The 18,495-nt window shown below is 39.0% G+C and overlaps 2 protein-coding genes across 4 annotated transcripts in view; both read left to right on the top strand.

Annotated features, from left to right (window-relative positions):
- The first annotated feature begins 150 nt into the window (after positions 1–150).
- On the top strand, positions 151–13,712 carry mapre2 (microtubule-associated protein, RP/EB family, member 2). 3 transcript variants are annotated; one of them, XM_010783376.1, is made up of 8 exons: positions 5,775–5,878; positions 5,959–6,088; positions 7,884–8,011; positions 8,820–8,965; positions 9,065–9,281; positions 9,509–9,657; positions 10,451–10,609; positions 12,297–13,712. In XM_010783376.1, exons 2-8 carry the CDS (start codon positions 5,967–5,969, stop codon positions 12,393–12,395), a joined length of 1,020 nt encoding a protein of 339 aa, XP_010781678.1. In that variant the 5' UTR covers positions 5,775–5,878; positions 5,959–5,966; the 3' UTR covers positions 12,396–13,712. The 3 variants fall into 3 exon arrangements, with proteins under 3 accessions (XP_010781679.1, XP_010781678.1, XP_010781677.1); XM_010783377.1 differs by lacking the exons at positions 5,775–5,878; positions 5,959–6,088 and adding an exon at positions 151–241; XM_010783375.1 differs by having other exon boundaries at positions 5,775–6,088.
- A 790-nt stretch (positions 13,713–14,502) lies between these two features.
- Positions 14,503–18,495, top strand: part of spidr (scaffold protein involved in DNA repair) — a 36,641-nt gene continuing 32,648 nt past the window's right edge. The window contains exons 1-5 of the mRNA XM_010783372.1: positions 14,503–14,672; positions 14,964–15,125; positions 15,248–15,311; positions 15,928–16,110; positions 16,878–17,020. Coding sequence (XP_010781674.1) covers positions 14,658–14,672; positions 14,964–15,125; positions 15,248–15,311; positions 15,928–16,110; positions 16,878–17,020 — 567 coding nt within the window. The 5' untranslated portion in view covers positions 14,503–14,657. The remainder of the gene's footprint in view (positions 14,673–14,963; positions 15,126–15,247; positions 15,312–15,927; positions 16,111–16,877; positions 17,021–18,495) is intronic.

The following is an 18,495-nucleotide window of genomic DNA, read 5'->3' as shown; positions in this document are numbered from 1 at the left end:
CGGAGCGACAAGACGGAAAGATGACGGATGTTCCGTATGATCAACGCATCGAGGCGTGATTGGTCAACATTATGACAGATGTCAGTAGCGGGCCAATGAGCTCCCACACCGATGAAGCATGGTCCAATCAGATCCCCGCTCTCCGCTCATCGCGTAGTGAGAATTGGCATATGAGGGTGGGGTGACTCAGCCGGAAAACTGCTTTTTTAACACCTTCTAACCTGCGGAGCGGAGTTCACTGGTGAGTCTAATTTGAGAAATTCAATGGTTAATTTGTTTAATAAGTGCCAAATGTTGTGCAGAGGCCAAAACCAGTGCATTTCTACGTGTCTGTCGGTGGTTCGCACGGTGATGTAGTCCAGGGTCAGGGCATATGTCGGCTGTCACTGTTCTGACTAACTGTTGGCACTTGGCAGGAGCAAAATTAGCTTGCTGTAAGTTGGCGGTTAGCTGAACAAGATGTACCACAGTCACTGTGAGCAACGTGCGTAGTGCAAAGACAGTCCTTTCTCATTTGCTATGACATGTGTAGTAGCCTTGCTTTCCAATCATCGTTTCTCCTTTTAGCTGTCATTCCGGACACGAAGCTGAGTTAGCTTCTTTCACGAGATTCACTGTCTGCAGCTAGCTGCTTCGTTACGGAGTTGCTTTATAAACAGTATTGTGAAATTAACAATGCTGTCTCGTGCTTTCCTCAGTTAGAGCTTTTACTACGCAGTGGCGTACACTGAGGACAGGCGAGAAGCAGAGGGGGGAGACCATGGACCTCTTTTGTCTTGGGTGCAAAATTGCCCTTTTTGTATTGTACAAGGCAACTTTTATTACACACATAGTATTTTAAGTAACTGCTTAAAAGATGTGATATTTGAGATCTGTGTTCCATCCTTTTTGGTCCTCCCCACCCTCAGTTTGGTTATGAGGTTCCCCTGAAAGTGTTTGTGCACACCCCGGCCCTGACTGTAAAACCCCTTTTGTCAAATATTATGCTTCCTGTATAATAACCTAAAACACCTTGCAAACACACATTGTAACCTGCTAATCAGGACAACACTGAGACACTGATATTTTTTAAATATTGAGGTTTTTTTTTGGGTGGAGCTGCCCCCCCTCTCACCCACCCACTTGAGTAGCCAGTGCAAGAGAAAGCCTGCTGAGATATGAAGGGAGAGAGCAAACAAAGCTCTGTTTTTCCTCTAATGGAAAGAGCTTATGTCCCAAAGGACCATTGGTTTATTTATAATGTAGCCAGCATGCACAGAGACTGTACATCAAGCAACACAAACCTGAAGGAAACACAGCAGCAGTAACAGTTAGATTATCCTGCTTTGTTCTAGTCTTTTACCCACTTGATTTATCCTAACTACCCAAACCTACTCTATTCCAAAGAATGCATCATATACATGTTAAGGAAACTGTTTACAAAAATTACAGCATTGGAATTTACAAACCATTTGGCAGGCCTTTTATTTTCTCATTTTCTTTACACCTGCAAATAGTATAACTTCATATTTTCTATAGCTAAACAGTCCTGACACATTTAAGGTCATGTTCAGACAGGCATACACACCATAATTCATTTCAGACATGGGGTATTTGGGCAAAAAAGTGGAACCTGACTCGCTTTTTGCTGCAACATAGTGCAACGTCATCAGGCCGTGCACTGCATTGACCAGTTAAATATGTTCCTAACATTCCTGATAGATTATTTTTCAGCCTGGTAAACTCCATAAACATTGTATTTGAAACCAGGTAGAGTTATGCCATCTAATAATAATAATTCATATTCTTGACTCAATACTGGACTGTGATTGTATTCCCTATTCTGACCAGTACATAAAACAAGGAAACTGCTGTTTTAGTCTAACTGCCCGGAGAGATACAGTATTTGGCTTTTCATTTTTTTTATATAAATGCTAGCTTGTTGTTAAGAGTAAAACCCCTACACAAGTGTAAGTTCCAAACCCGGCCTTTGTCTGTGAGGGCATGTGTCGTCCATAGGGTGTACTATTTAAATCTTAGGCTTCACAGTCTGACCATTTATTTTGAACAAGGCATGCGTGCTTTACCTAAGTGCCCATCAGACTGAAAAGTTCATTTCAGTGACAGCCTCACACTAGCTTTGCCATCCATCTTATCAGTGAATTTGGAATGCAAATCCTGCTCATCTGAACAAGCACAGAGCCTTCGGACTTCCAGCTGCCACTCAAGTTGGACATTGTCACTTGTTTGCTGCTTGCTGCCAGAGACAAAGCAGACCTCTGTGTATTCTCTCATCTAATTGTAAAGAGAACAATATGGATCATTTGTCACTTAACAGTCTGAAAAGGCCTGTAGCATTAATGTAGTAGAAGAACAGCACAGCATGCTTTGGTTCTTAGTGGAGACATGAGTCCACGCCACAGTTTGTTCAGTTAATGAGATTAGCACTTGCCTTTTGTTTGGCTCAGCAGGAATTCATCAAAAGACCAAAGAACGTTTTTTTGACCCAATAGAGTCAAAGGATCCTGTTTATCCGCACATGAAACATAACTACACGAGATATATATCCATCATTCACACACTTGCCTTGATTTCTTTCCCCAAGACTTTCAGATATTGAAACACATAGCTTGAAGGCACACATATTAATATAGGGCTGAACTGTTGCAGTCAATCCATGGCACATGCATCCTCTTTGCTGACATGTGACTTTAAAGCTCCAGTGTGATTAGTTTAAGCTGAATAAATCATAGTGATTATGAACATGATTGCCATCATTTCATAATAAAACACCCCTTGGAATTTTGAAAATGTTTTTAATGATTAACAGAATGCGACTTCATGAAGCTGTGGTTACACAATACACATACAGTATGGAGAAAGGAAAACCATAATAGTTCCAATCACATTTACTGGTTCTTATAGATCCATTTAATGGTGGCCGTTGTTATTGGATCAAATAATCAGACTTCGTTGGACATTTATCTGCATTTTAACAGAGATCAAGAGTGCGCTGTATGCTTTCTGTAAAAGCTAGTAAGTTGTAGAGAAAAAGTGACTTCAACTTTGTCCTGAGGGTGGCACCAGAGGAAGAGTTTTTAGTAAGTGCACAGATGGTGACCAAATGTTGAGAGTAAAAGGCATCCCTTACCCAACTTTAAAAGCAGGGATGGACAGTTTTGATTTGTAGTTGACATTTTGACTTAAAAAGTAACAGCTGGCACTGCATTTAGAGGTCGATGTGTACACTTTGGAAATAAATCTTTGTTAATAATCATTGTTTAAAGATGTTTCCTTTCCACTAAGGCAGGGTTTTGAGTATTTGAACCAAAAGATCAAAAAAAAAGTGCTGCCTCGTCGTATGCCTACCTTTTGTTACATATCATTGTCTAATACGCAACCCTTGCCCTATTGGTTTACTTACTAAACATTAAAGACAGACTTCCAACTGTTTTATACACAATTATACCTCCGTTTTAAATCCGTTTGTTCAACAAGTTATTTTTAAATAAAGTGTTTTTTATTTGTGAACTGCATATTGTTTTCGTCACAACCATTACACAAGGGACTTGGCTGACTCTAGGACTGTTGTGGGGCTCATCCTGACCCAAACAACACAGGACAAACTGACACACATACAGGTGTCAAGTATTACCAAGAATGTTGACTCAGTACTGATAGTGATGCTATCATTGTATTGATCTCAAAGTCTGTAACTGCATTTTCTTGACTGTCTTTGTTTTTACGTTTTACTTAAAGGACTATCAGGGGGGAAAACTCAAGGCAGTAAAATTTAAGAGAATCAGAAATGCTGCACCTTTCCCAGAGGCCCTTGCTGCCAGGGGCGAAGCTACAGTTGGAGGACATATGATTGTCTGGACATGCTTCATGCATAGGATTCCTGTACAGAAACATCATAGCTATGTTGCTGAGAGCTGTCAGGGAGCTGCCTGTGTTGTCACATCACTTTTCCATCAAGCGTTCAATGGTTCCTTACCACTGATTACTAACATGTTTAGACTTGGACTGAGTGGACCTTTATTTATATAGAGATGTTTAAAATCAGATGTGTAATGATTTATGGGACATTTATGGGAATTGTTGGCGGTCTCACTATTTGACAAAAATATACATTTTATTTTCGAATGAGCAAAATAAGTTGTAGTGGAGGATTGCCTTTTAAATAAAGCACCACTCGAAACAAACAGTGTATTTTTCTCTACGTTTTTTATAACTTAAAAATAGAATACATGTTATTATTTTTATTATAACATTTGCAGTTTATATTTTTTAATTCAAACAATAACATGGTGTACAAGAAATAACAGAATTGGAGTACATTTGAAATGTCTAAGGATCTAATAGCTTTAGCCAATGTATCATTTTTAAGTTTTCAATATAAGTCAAATACATTTCATCTGTAGCAAATGATTCTGCTAAGGTATTTAATCATGAAGACATAAATGACATCTGCAGCAAAATGGAGAATTTTCTAAATGAGTTGTACATCAATCGTTGTTAGTATATCTCTTTAATTGTTTTCAAGATTTCTCTCTGGAAGTCAAAGCCAAAAGAAGAGCCATGGAAACCTCTCAGCCATTCAAAGAGGCAGCTCTGCGGTAAATACAAAACAAAACAAAAGCAGTGATTTACAATATAAAAACAACACAAACAGGAAATATCTGAGCTACCACAGTCTGCAACACGACCGCATGTGTGTTGAATTTAGATCTTTGTCTAAATGACAAAGCAACTTGTTACTTTCCTACTGGATATTTAGAACCACATTTACATGATGATTACATCATTTATAGTAGGGCTGCTCAATTAATCATATTTTAATCACGAATATAAAACGATTATTTTTTTATTCTTATTATTTTTTGGGTTTTTCAGTTGAATTATGCTTAAATTTCAGGGTAATCAACTGTTAAAAACATACTGTTCAACATTTTTTTTCTCCAATAAATGATATTTTCAAAGTCAATGAATAATCCCATTTAATAATCGCAATTACAATTATTGACCCAAATAATCGAGATTATGATTTTTGCCATAATCGAGCAGCCCTAATTCATAGTCAGTCCATTCATTTGTTGGTTGACAGAAAATAGTTTGGCCACAACTTTAATAATAATTTAATTCTATAAGCCATTTATCACCCACAGTTATTTAGTAATGGTTCCAGCTAATCAAATGGGAATAATTGCTGTCTCGTTTGGTCAGTCCAAAGCCACAGTCATTCAGTTAGATAAGATTTAAACAGAGAAAAGCAGGAAATGTTCAGATTTGAGGGCTTAAAAAAAGCATTGTGTGCTATTTTTGAATGAAAATTACTTGAACAATTAGTCGATTATCAAAATAATTGGCCATTAGATTTCTACTAATTAAATTATGAACTCATTGTTAAAATCCTAAAGCGTTAAACAGCTGTTTAAAAAAAGTTCCATATGGCTAGTAATCAGAACATTTGGCTATACTTCCATGTGTTGCAATCATTACATCAGCGCCACTTCTATCTATCTATTAGGATCTGCTTGTGTTTTCTTTTATATGTCTGTTGTTGTAATCCCATAATCACCTAAAGATTTGAATGTGAAACTGGGTGGGCTGCATTTCCCTTTTGATCAGAATCATTGGCTATTGTCTGTGAGCCTTTATGAGCTGTCACTGAGTTGATCTGCATCTCCTAATCGTCAGGCATTGGTCTGATCTGGGATAATGCTTTTTCTTTTTTGTTGGAAGCACTCAAACGATCAATATAAATTTGGTTTACTGAAATACCCCACCATAAGGAACAGGCAGCCAACCCCATCAGTCACGTGGTACAGAGTGCAGCGACGTCATCAGGGCAGAGATTTGAGAAGAATAAGCAGACAGAGAGCAACGAGACCCGAAGGTGCGACAATTTCCTAGCATTTGCATCGTTTTTTGTTTCTTGGCCAGAGAGAGAACAGAGTATCTGTTCAACATTTTTAGAGACCCAAATGCCCGGTCCCACCCAAGCCCTTTCCCCAAATGGAGAGAATAACAACGACATCGTCCCGGACAACGGAACCAACATCATTCCTTACAGGAAAAATACAGTGCGAGGAGAGCGCGCCTACAGGTAAATCAGTGTCATGATCCGCATTTTAATCTCATGTTTGATTTAAGGAAGATCATAAACACACTGCTGCAGATAGAAACCTGCATTCCGGCCTCCTCGTCGTGTGTTTGGATTTTTGCTTTGCACCCATCCGCTATTTTCCCCCTGTTGTCTCTCAGTCTCCTGTCATGTTAGCTTTCTGTATGTGGCGTAAATTAGGCTAGCTTCTTATGCTGGTCTGTAGCACCTATAAATATATTTGGAAGCCGTGTAATGGTGTGAAATATTATGGTGCGCAATGGCACTGGTACATTTTTGCAGGAGTGGATCGCTTATTACATGACAAGAATACACAGATCCGCCCCTGCTGCTGCTAGTATCTTCCAATCGTGAAATGACACAGCTAAATAATCATCCCTAATATCACGATTGGTGTGTAAACGGGGGTGTTTTCATGTGTAGGACCCCCCTACGCCCTGCTGCACGAGCCCGATCCCCCCCCCTCCCGTGTTTGAATTAAGGCATCAGCCCAGCCCCGGTGTCGGCTGGCTATCCCTGCCGGGCTAACAAAGCATGCTAGCAGGCAGCACATACATCCGCTTTGTTGACATGACATCGGCTGGCCCACTTTCCTTCCTTCCTTCCCTCCTTTCCAGAGAAAAACAGTCAGACGAGGATCTGCTCCTGCAGTGCTGCGATAACCTAACTTTAACGCTGAGGGGTTACTATTATTATTTCACTGCGTAGTCTGGTCTCGGATGGGATGTTGCATAGGGATGAGGATGATTTAGCATGATTTAACGCCATATCAGTTGCTGCCATAAACCAATGGAGAGGGGCGTTTTTAATGCAGCTGGTCTCTATCATTGAATTAAGATGAGAAATGGTCCATTTCTGTTTAAAGATTTACAGAGGAATGCACACTTAAATTAATCTATGTGATGAGTATTACTGATTACTACGTACTTATTATATATGGAGTGTGCATGTTCAAGTCATTTGCTAAATGGGTTTTAAAGGACTGACCTTCACAATCATACCCTGCATTTTTGTAATGCAAAACACATGTTGAAATGCAACCTTCAAACAAGCTTTTGATAAACTAATACATTTATAGATTTTCTTGGCACTGTCAACACAATTGCTGGTAAAAATGGGTCGAGATGTTCTGGTGGTCTTTATTCAATTTGGCCTGGCTGATCAATGTTTCTGTCACTAAGTGTTAACACAATGAAATTGTATGCATCAATTAATTGTGTTGTGGCCATGCTTTGTAAGTGTAACTGCTTAATATGTGGTTTAAGGAAATCTCGGATGCACTTTTTGGCACATGGTATGCTTTTGGTGTTTAGGCCTGAATATCCCTTGTTTCATTGGGACAGGTTCCCTGGAAGCAAGCAAGTCAAATAACATGCCGACTAATCCAACTTTGGTACGGCTTCTCTTTAGCATGAAGGTAAAATCAGATTAAAGGCTCAAATTGAAAGAGGGCCTACAAGGACTCTTAAAATCTAGCTGGCAAAGGTGATTTTCACAAAATATGCAGAATGCTATTTTAATTGACTGAAAATGAACTAAAAAGAGATCCAAAGTAAGCAATAAAAGGGACCTACTAACACATTGTTACCATAATGCAGTGCATGATTGGTTGTGTAGTTAATTATTGTATCATTAAAGTCTGTGAATATACAATTGATTAAACGATCTTCAGAAAACCATCAGCAAAAATGTTGGTAATAACTAACTTAAGTCATGAGTAAAAGGCATATTTGATGCATTGCTTTTGTTTTTAAGTGTTGTTGTTTCTCTTTTGCAGTTGGGGGATGGCGGTCAACGTATATTCTACCTCAATAACCCAGGAGACTATGAGCAGGCATGACATCACTGCCTGGATTAACGACATGTTCTGCCTAAACTATACGAAAGTGGAGCAGCTCTCCTCAGGTAATTACACAATCACACACTTCTCTCTATCCTCTTCCCCCCTCTGCGCGTGTCAAAGAAGCTGTTTTGAGATCGCTTGCATGTTTTGCATCTTTTCCTGTAGAGCACATGGTTCAAATGAATCTGTGTAAGCTGGCACTTAAAGCAACCTGTGGAAGCATTCTGGTAGAGTCTATAAATAAACGTGTAGCCTGCTGTGTTCTCATGCTGTTACCAAGTAATCCAATTTAAATCAGTCTCAGCCCACAGAAACACAACAGAAGCACCCCTTTTCTTTAGGTTTAAGCTGCTTGGTTGATGTAGATGACCTCTTATGTGCTCTCTTGTTGGGGTTGTGTGTGTTTTATCTCATGGGTAAGCTGGTGACCTCTTTTTAAAGCAGATAAAGCTTTACCTAGGCTTCTGCTACTGTTAGCCATGTTACCAAGATTCTACACTAATAGTAGGGTTGGGCCAGTGTAGAAATGTCTGAACTAGTTTGATATTAAGCCAATCGTTGTGACGCCATGGTACCGGTTGCTGATGTAAGCTACTTTTTTTGTTGGCTAGCATAACATGAAACTGGTTTAAGGTTGTACACAAGACCAGACACGCAGAGTCCGAAATCAACCCAAGTTTTATTACTCATTTCTTTTGAAGGAAACGGGGTCATTGATAGAAAAGGCTGCCGTTTTTTCCCCCTTTTATTAGAGTGGATTTTTGTCGTGCAAAGGAAGGCACAATGAAACTTGGCCTCTATCTGGACTCTAGTCTTCTAATCTTCAAGCCAGAGATTATGTAATCAACCAACATTTTCTTCCATCTCTAGGAGCTGCCTACTGCCAGTTCATGGATCTGCTCTTCCCTGGCTGCATCAGTCTTAAGAAGGTCAAGTTCCAAGCTAAATTGGAGCACGAGTACATTCACAACTTCAAACTGTTACAGGCATCCTTCAAACGGATGAATGTGGATAAGGTGAGTCCTCCTACAACGTTCTCCTTTCAATCTTTTCTCCACACTTTGTGTTTTCAGTCAATTTCATCAGTTCCTATTTTCCTTCCCCCTTTGATTCAGATTATTCCTGTGGAGAAATTGGTCAAAGGCAGATTTCAGGATAACCTTGATTTCGTCCAGTGGTTTAAGAAGTTCTTCGATGCCAATTACGACGGCAAAGAATACGACCCAGTTGCAGCCAGACAGGGTCAGGATGCCCTCCCCCCCCCTGACCCCGGTGAGCAGATCTTCAACCTGCCAAAGAAGTCCCTCCACGCAGCCAGCTCCCCTACTGCAGGTAAGCTTCAAATGCGCATCTTGGTCTATGCAACTATATGTTAAATGTTTGCAGACAAAGGGGCATGTTTTCATACTTATATACCTGACCTGTAGTATTTTGATTGTTATGTTTAAGTTCTTCCAAAGTCAGAACAAAGACACCATTTTTGTTTTATTATTTACTTAATTACTTTTGTGTTGGTCGGTTTTCTCTTCCTGATTAAAAATAACTGTTGTCTGCTGTAGGAGCGTCAAGGTCGAGTTCAACAACCCCCAAGTCCTCCACACCAACATCCCGACCCTCGTCAGCCAAAAAGATCCCTGCTGTGGCAACATCGACTCCTGCCAAAGGAGAGAAAGAACTGGAAGCACAGGTCACACATCTTACCGAGCAGGTGTGTTGATGTAAAGCTTCATTCTCATAGTTAGACATTAATTTCACAACCATTGTGAGACTGGAAACCAACACTCAGATCCCCAAACTCTTCTTGTTTTTCAAATGATTGGATTGGATGTCCTCTGCTGGCCACTCGGCAGGTTAAATAAATGCAATAATGCGGACGATCTACTGTGTCATTAAATGTTGCTGCTAATTTCTATACAGGCGCTTTGGTCTTATCTACACTGTTCTTTACTGTTGGATTTTATTTCAACCATTTCTTAACTTTTTTTAATGATTTTTTTTTTTTAAATATGGATGTTACCTATTTGTTTACACCTTGTTTAATAGATGATGTGCTTCATGAAGGAGTTGCTTTACTATTATCTCACTAGGACACATTTTTAAAAGCAATAATAAGATAGTGGTACAGTTTTAATTGATTAAATTGACTACTCTGGTTACATGTGACTTGCCATTTGAGACAACTTGTATCATGTTTTTGTTTTTTTACAAAAACAATGTAACATGTAAGGTTGTACAATGTACAAAGGGTTCACTTGTATTGATGAACTTACAGAGAATTATCACCTGAATTAGCATTGAAAAAATAAATGATGCATTTTAATTATAGGTAATTATAAACTAAAGTGTTTTTATCTAGGTTTTCAATATGCAAACGTTTATCAGAATGAAAGGCAGATCTAGTTGATGTAGTATCCGCTTACCTGTTGCCTTCTGCCTCTCATCAACATTGTGTGTGTTTTTATATTGATGCTAAAAAAGAATGTGAAATGTTTTTGTCGTAGATGAACACATTAAAATCGGCACTGGAAGGAGTGGAGAAGGAGAGGGATTACTACTTCAGCAAGCTGCGAGAGGTGGAGCTGCTGTGCCAGGACCAGGGGGAAGAAAACGCCCCGTTTGTGGATCGACTAATGGAGGTCCTCTACTCTACTGACGAGCAGGTCAGTCTGAGACCTTTGATAGATCTGAACAGGATTCAGGAAACCTTCATCTTCACTGACTTTTATAAGACTTTGAAGCGGAGAATACCAAGGACATTTTGTGAATGTTAGTGTGTGGTTAAAGGAGATAAGAAGTCTTTGTTAGAAATCACATGTTCGACATCATGAGCATAATTCAGCAGAGGTGGGGGACTCAAGTCACATGACTTGTGACTTGAGACTTGCTTGAGTAACATTGGTAAAAGGCTTGACTTGACTTTGACTTGGTATTCATGACTTGAGACTTGACTTGACTTGGGACAGATGACTCGAAAGGACTTCAATTTAAAATTAAATATTTGTTTTTGTATTGTACGGAGCCCCTAAGGGCAATGAAAAAAGATACTGTATCTCGCACGAGAAAGTTACCGGAGCGCCAAGTAGGAAGTGGAGCACACAGGAGAGAACCGTTTCATTGCAGACTGTTATGTTTATGTTGGGAAATGGCAGTGCATACATTATTTTAGATATATTTCGAACCCGGACTCTCATTCACTTCATGAAATCGCTACAGCACCAGGAGGCAGTGGGACGTGTAACTCCGCCTCTGAGAAGTGCAGTACCAGCGTACAAAGAGCTGTGCCTTTTACGCAATGCCTTCACTGTGTTTACTTTCATTAGAACAGCTGAAGAGCGTCGTTTTAACCACACACACCTCTACACACACACACACACACACACACACACACACACACACACACACACACACACACACACACACACACACACACACACACACACTACACACACACCTACACACACACCTACACACACACACATACACACACACACACCCCTCTACACACACCCCTCTACACACACACACACACACACTTCTACACACACACACACACCACACACACACACACACCTCTACACACATCGAACTGTCCGATTAATCCCCCTATTACTCGTTTTATGAAGGAGATGTCCGGTCACCAAGGCGCATGATGTGTGTGTGTGTTTGTGCTCTGCTCTGTGTGTGTGTTCGGTGTGTGTGTCCGACAACACACACACACACACACACACACACACACACACACACACACACACACACACACACACACACACACACACACACATATCACGCGCCCTGTTACATACACTATTCCGTTGTATTGGCTTTGATGCAATATTTCTTTGTGCAAAGACACAGTTAGGAAAACAATGAGACAGTGTCAGATGGGAGCACCTTAGACAGACCATGGAGAAATGCTGTGACCCTGCTGAAGGGGAGCCAGGGCAGGAGGCTTAACATGTTGATGTTAAATGTTTGTGTTGTACTCCTGTTTTCACTTTAGAGCCCTTTAGAACTAGGGTTATAATTTCAGAGCCCCACTCTCCATTCCTATTTATGTTGAAAATAAAACTAAACTTTTCATAACCACAATATTTTAACTGATTTAAATTCGGAAACTGGGATTATTCATCAGAATTTCGTATGACTTGACTTGTGACTTGCTTGACCTGAGCAATGACTTGACTTGACTTGCTTGACTCTCACCACAGTGACTTGGGTCTTGCTTGAGACTTGTAGGTTAAGACTTGAGACTTACTCATGACTTGCACATGTAAGACTTACTCCCACCTCTGTAATTCAGTAACACCGGTGTTAAGCTTTCTCTGTTCCCCCCCGCTTTTTTTTTAGGAGGGAGCAGAGCTGCCCGAGGCTGACGGACAGGAAGTGGACCAGCGAGCCCACGAGGAGGCGCCAGATGGTCAGAAGGAGGAGCAGGATGAATACTGACCGCCATCGCTCCTCCCATCAGTTACATCCCTCCTTTTTTAATATGTGAGAACTGTTAAAGGATTTCAATTTTTTTCTCATGGTTTATCCTTTTTGTTCTCTCCAAGACTTGAGCACATGAAGCAACTTCCTGAATAGAAGCACCATCACAGTTTTTTTTTTTTTTTTGTATCCTTCTGCTCACTGTTCGATGTTTTTTGTGACTTTTGGTGAACTGCTGTGGCAGGTTGTTGGTGACGACCTCCACCAGCAGAACGAGCTCAGACCATCACAGAAGTTTCCTGAGGACTCTGTGTGTGGAAAAGCAATTCAAATCCTACAGTGCTCGTGATAAAATGCTTAATCTTAGACAGGTAACTGTTACCTGTCAGTGCAAGTGTTAACTTCCCAGCTTCTGTCCTTTTTTCATTTTGTTTTTTTATTTTGCATATCAACAATATTAACCACATGAATGCAATAAGCAAAGCCCTAAAAGGGCTCATAGTAAATCTTATTTAACCTCCTTCCATATGTTGCACTGACATTTGACTCTATATTGGACAATCTGTCCATAGACCCTCACCATATTTATTATTATTATTTTTATTAAGCCTTAGGAATAGTGTGAGATTCTGCATTGCATCCTCGTGAAGGAGGACAATACAATTTAAGAATTGTGAATAAAATGTAGTTACGCCATCTTATGATTGTCAATTATCCTCACATATTGCCACATTTCAGATAATCAGTGTGCTCAACATTGTTTTATTCACACCATACACGTTGGTTTGGTGATAGTTAACTTGGTATGCCATAAACGTAGAGAAGGAAGAAAACGTTATTGTGGATTAGTCTTATTATGATGCATTTTTTAAGTTTCGAACCTCGGCTGGAACTTGTGGTCTGTTCAGATTTCAGATTTTTTTTTTAACCACAGGTCTTAGGGAGAGTCTGTTCACTGAGCAATTTGCCATGCTATATTCCAGTAAGTACATTGTATACCCTTTCTTAATATTTCATCAACTAATATTGAACTGGGCAGTGCACCATAATGCTTTAGTTATATATTATTGTGTAAAGGAAAAGGAATGTAAACATGTACTGTCAAAAATTAATGAATGGTAAATGTTTTTTTTTCATGTCCCACTCATGATGCATTCCCCAAAAAACGTGTTGCATGTTTGCATTTTATTTGTGAATAACTTGACCTGCTTTTTACATATTTAATAAAAAACAAGGTATGTTACAGTAAGTGAGCTTTTTGTATGTTTAACCTGCTATTTGAAAGATGTTGAGATTCGGATGGATTTGCTGTAATAAAATCACGTTTTAAGTCTATGGGAGTTTTGTCATGTAGCTCCAGAAAAAGCAACTAGCCTTGATCATAGTTTTAGCAGATAAATTGTAGTTTTATTAGTTTGATGAAGTCTGTATCTATTTACCAGTACCACAGAGTGAACATACTGTTTTAACTTGCTTTTTACTAAGTAAAAGTGCAAAAGCATAATAAGGAAAAACAAAATATAACAGGTAAAGGTACTCATTATGATGAGAGATATATGTAACCAGCGTAAGTATAGCTAATTGTACATACTTTATATGCAAAAGTTTAGATGTTACTTGAGCATAGTCATTTTCTGTTACTTTTAATATTTCGTAGGCAATGTTTCTGGACTTAAAGTATTCAAAGTAAAGTACAAACACAACTCAAGTGATGTTAAATACATTTTAAATATTAAATTGTTTAACAGTAAGTAATAGTGAAATGAAAGCTGTCAGATACATTTTGTAATTTAGTGAAAGAAGATAAATATATGTCCCTCTCTAAATGTAATGGAGTGAAAGTACAAAGTGTACAAGACAGGAGAAATTGATTTCCAAAGGCTCCAAGTTCAAGGAGGAACATCACTGCCACTACAATTTAATAAATGAAAATGAAAAGCTATCATAACATATAGATATGGATTAAAATAAATGATAACTACATAAAATAACAATTCAATATAATACAATTTTAAAACTAACTCACTATCTCTCTCTCACGCACGCACGCACACACACACACACACTGCGTGCGGACCATGCTGTTGAATAACCAAACACACCCCTCTCTGGATTGAGCAACACAGTGCTGTTAGTACGTTTGCAAACCAGTGAGTTAGCAAACACCGGTAAAGCGCTATTGCACAAAGATGGGTTAATTAAATAGATACTATTAGACTACGTTGTTTTGACACATGCATAAACTGCAGCTGTTGCTTAAAGTTACTTTATTTTGTCGTCATGTCTTCCAGAAAGGTAAGAAACCTGCTAACTAGGTAGCTAAATTGCTAGCCTGATTATGCTAACTTGAAGCTACATGCTAGTTAGCTTTGACAACTATCTACCTCTGCCCACCCCCAGCTGAGTGCAGTTTACCTGTCACTCTTGAATCAAGTGGTTTATATATTCTTCATTATCACAACGACAAACCAATGTTGTAATTTAATGTGAAAACTTGATGTATGTCAATAAAAGCTGAGTCAGAGCTTTCGACCCAGTTGTTGCATTTCGTGATGAGAACGTTTTCTGACCGCCCCCGTCTTTTAGCGTAAAAGGAACTACAAGGATATAAAGCGTGTCTTCTTTCCTGATGATGTCGGAAAAGGTTTGCAAAAATTGGACAAAGAGCCACGATCCCATTCACCTGCGTCTTCTGCCAAGAGCTGGGAGAAGTGTGGAGACAGTTTTCTGGACTCTCCGGTCATGAAGGTGGAAAAAGATGCTCCATGACATGACTGAAACACATAATACTCACATCACCAATTCGTATCTATTATTCTCCTGTTTATTTAACATTGTTGATGGTATTATTACTTTTATTTGTGTTGCAGAACCTCAAGTCATCACGAAGAAAACCGTCTGATATAAAAAAGATGGCTCAGTCCTCTGCTTTAGGTAATTTGTTGTTACGATTTGAGTGCATTTTCTAATACTTTAGGGGCTTTGCAATATCTTGATATTTTATCATCACTTTAAACATCGGCATAGTCATTCATGATACAAATTATTGTTATTTACTGTCACAGTAATCATAAAATCACATTATATTCAATGTACGTTTGGACTGAACAATCAATTTATTCTAGAGCAGAGTTTTGTCAACCAAAATGGTGTCTCACCACAATTTATCAATCTGGCCAAATAGTGTATGTTGTCATGTTTATCATCAGATCTAACAATAGGAAGAAAACCGAGATAAGGCAGTCTGGGGACATTCACTTCTATCTTTAATCTTCCACCTCTTGACACAATTTAATGTTGAGATGTTTTCCTTTTGTTTTGTTAAAAAAAATAATAATACAAGACAGCCTTTTGAGAAAGTGATAAAGTTTAATCTCAAACAATACCTTTGATTCCTTCTCTCTATTCCACAAAGGAATATCAATTGTTGTATTGCTTTATTTGGTGTGGGGAATGTAACCATTAAGCTCTGTAGATATGTCTCTTTGGCTTTATTTGTTGACATTAAACAGACATCGCCTTATCTTTTCTCTCTCTTGTGTTTGCCCAGTGCAGACCAGGGCTGACCCCTGTAATGAGGACACGGTGCACATTGCATGGAGCTCCAGTGACGGAGACCAGTCTGATGACGAGACGCAGGATCAACAACAACAGCGTCCTCAGAGACCGGCGAGACCTACAGCTCCAATCCAGTCTTACACAAGAGCGCTGCGCATGCTCAGCACTGATAAAGGTACACCACGTCTGTTGTGACTTTCTGAGTCATGGCAGGTAAACCATAGGCAGTGCTAGTTTCCTTAACAAAAACTGTGACTAATACTGTCCGTCAGCAACCTTTTTTCTATGACTAAGATGAGACGATGATTAGACAAATGTCATTCAACCCTAACTGAAACTACATCAACATGCATTTGGTGGCCATGAACGAATAGGCATTGCTATAGGCCCATCTTTATAACTCCAAAAAGAGGGGACAAGATACTCCTGACTGTTTTCTTTTTAATTGCAGTAGTTTTGTGTCCTGTGCTGCAATGTATTAAAAAAAAATAACTTTACTAAACACTATACTTACAATTAAATGCCAAGAATTATAGTGCTCTAAAACTTAAAAACTTGAACAGAATAAGGTTGACTAAATATGAGCAACATTTTTTACTGAGAAATATTACTTATTTGTTTGTATCTATTTGTGAGTTCAGCTTATACTACTCTACTGCAGAATGGTAAAGATATGATCAACATTAAAAGGAATAACTGATTCCAAATTGTCTAACTATTCCTCCAACTCATCGTCCAGTTACTGGCATTTTCCAGAGTTTGCTCAGTTATCATGTAGTTGACTCAGCTTTTGTCCTTTGTTCACTTGATAACAACTTCTATTCACTGATAGGCAGTGAGATTTTATCAAAAACCCCAAACTTGTCTGATAAGTAAACATTGAGTCAGAATCGGTTTGTCAAACCTGTTGTTTTCATTTATAGTATTCTTTTCTTTCTTTAGATGACCTTCCTGTTATCGACACAGACACTGATCTGGAAGAATCTGAGGAAGAAGTTGAGAAGGACAGCGGGCAACAAATCTCAGACTGTGAATCAGAGTCCTTTGAGGAAAAACCTGAGGATTTACCTCTTAACCCTTCAAATGTGAGTGAACTAAATTCATACTGATACATTGCCTCAGATACCACATTGAACACATTCCTCAAAGGTGCCATAAACACTAGATGGCGCCACAGAACCACTTAACCTCCACATTTATTTTTTAGTCCAGTGTATGTTTCTAAATGAAAGTGCTCAGTTTACTACCAATGCATTCAGTTATCCTTAAATGTTAGTTTTCCTATAGTCCAATGCGACACCACATGATATTCTGTGTTTTCTAAACCTAATGCGCTTTACCATTAGTTGTGGCTAACATAGCATGGAAGCACATGTTTGAATACAACCTAAAAAGAACATCTCAAGTTATTCATTTTTATTTTGAGTCATCAATTCCAGTTTTGACCTATATTTGTTTGATTGTTTAGAGTTAAATTATAACCATTACACCACTAGGTTGAGTATTGAAAGCCTGTTCCGAAAAGGACCTGGCAGGCTTGAACCAGCATTGTGCTCGCTCTCTAGGTGCAGGTTGTATTCCAAAGTGTCAAAGTTCACGAGCTGAGAGGCCAATAAAGGTTTGACTGAGGGTGGAGAGATAAGCTGACACTTATTCACAGATACAAGTCAGATATTAAAACAATTGAGAGATAATCTTTTCCGACTTTAATAAAGACAGGAGTTGCTTCTCGTACTCTGAAACTCAAATGTGGAATAAATTCATTTTATAGGATTATTTAAGAAGATCCAAACACTGTAGAGCTCTAACATAATTTTTATAATCAACATACAGAAAATGCATTGTTTTTATAAGCTATCAAGCCATTTTCCAAGCAGAAATGCCATACATGTGATGGTTCCAGCTTCTTAAATCTGCTTTATTGTGTTGCATTTCATTGAATTGAATATTTGTTCAAGTTTAGACTGTTTTCAAGACATTGCATTACATTACATTCCACTTGTTAGATGCTTTTATCCAAAGCACTTACATACTCAATACTGTGGACAATCCCCACAGGAGCAAAAGACAAAACCAGTCATTCAATCACGTGAGCTTGAGCTCTGTGAAACTGCGATGGACATTTTTTACAGTTCTCTGAATAGAAAACCTTCAAATATGATTCATACACTTTGGTTTCGCTGAACACACACCATGCTGTTTCATTGGTGTTATCATAGTAGGCAATCTTTTGTGGGGCCCTTCTTCCTGCAGACTTGGATCGACGGCTCCTTCTCAGAAGTCTTTCAGGAGCGGTGTGTGTTAAAGGCAGGGCTGACATTGACAGAATGTACAAGGAGTGGTCAAGGTGTTGCGCTCACGTTTAAAAAAAAAACACACAGTGCTTTGTTGTGTCGCACATTTACAACAACTGGAAATACATGTAGTTGATCTGCTGCGTGTGGCCAAATGACTGGGGTGATGCGGTTGAGTAGATTGCGGTTTATTAAAATATTCTTGGTGGTTGAGGCCATCAATTGAATCAGCTCATCACTGTACAACTGAGTGCTGCAGGAATGAG

This window comes from Notothenia coriiceps, unplaced genomic scaffold, assembly GCF_000735185.1.
Source record: "Notothenia coriiceps isolate Sejong01 unplaced genomic scaffold, NC01 NC01_scaffold00025094, whole genome shotgun sequence".
Lineage (NCBI taxonomy): Eukaryota > Metazoa > Chordata > Actinopteri > Perciformes > Nototheniidae > Notothenia > Notothenia coriiceps.
The sequence above is the reverse complement of the archived record's forward strand: the minus strand, read 5'-3'. Positions and strand labels throughout refer to the sequence as shown.

Excerpts from the sequence above, each read along its gene's own strand:
- mapre2 (XM_010783376.1), top strand. The coding sequence starts at position 5,967 with ATGCCCGGTCCCACCCAAGCCCTTTCCCCAAATGGAGAGAATAACAAC. Across the intron at positions 8,012-8,819 it reads AGTGGAGCAGCTCTCCTCAG|GAGCTGCCTACTGCCAGTTC; the intron begins GTAATTACACAA and ends TTCCATCTCTAG. Across the intron at positions 8,966-9,064 it reads AACGGATGAATGTGGATAAG|ATTATTCCTGTGGAGAAATT; the intron begins GTGAGTCCTCCT and ends CCTTTGATTCAG.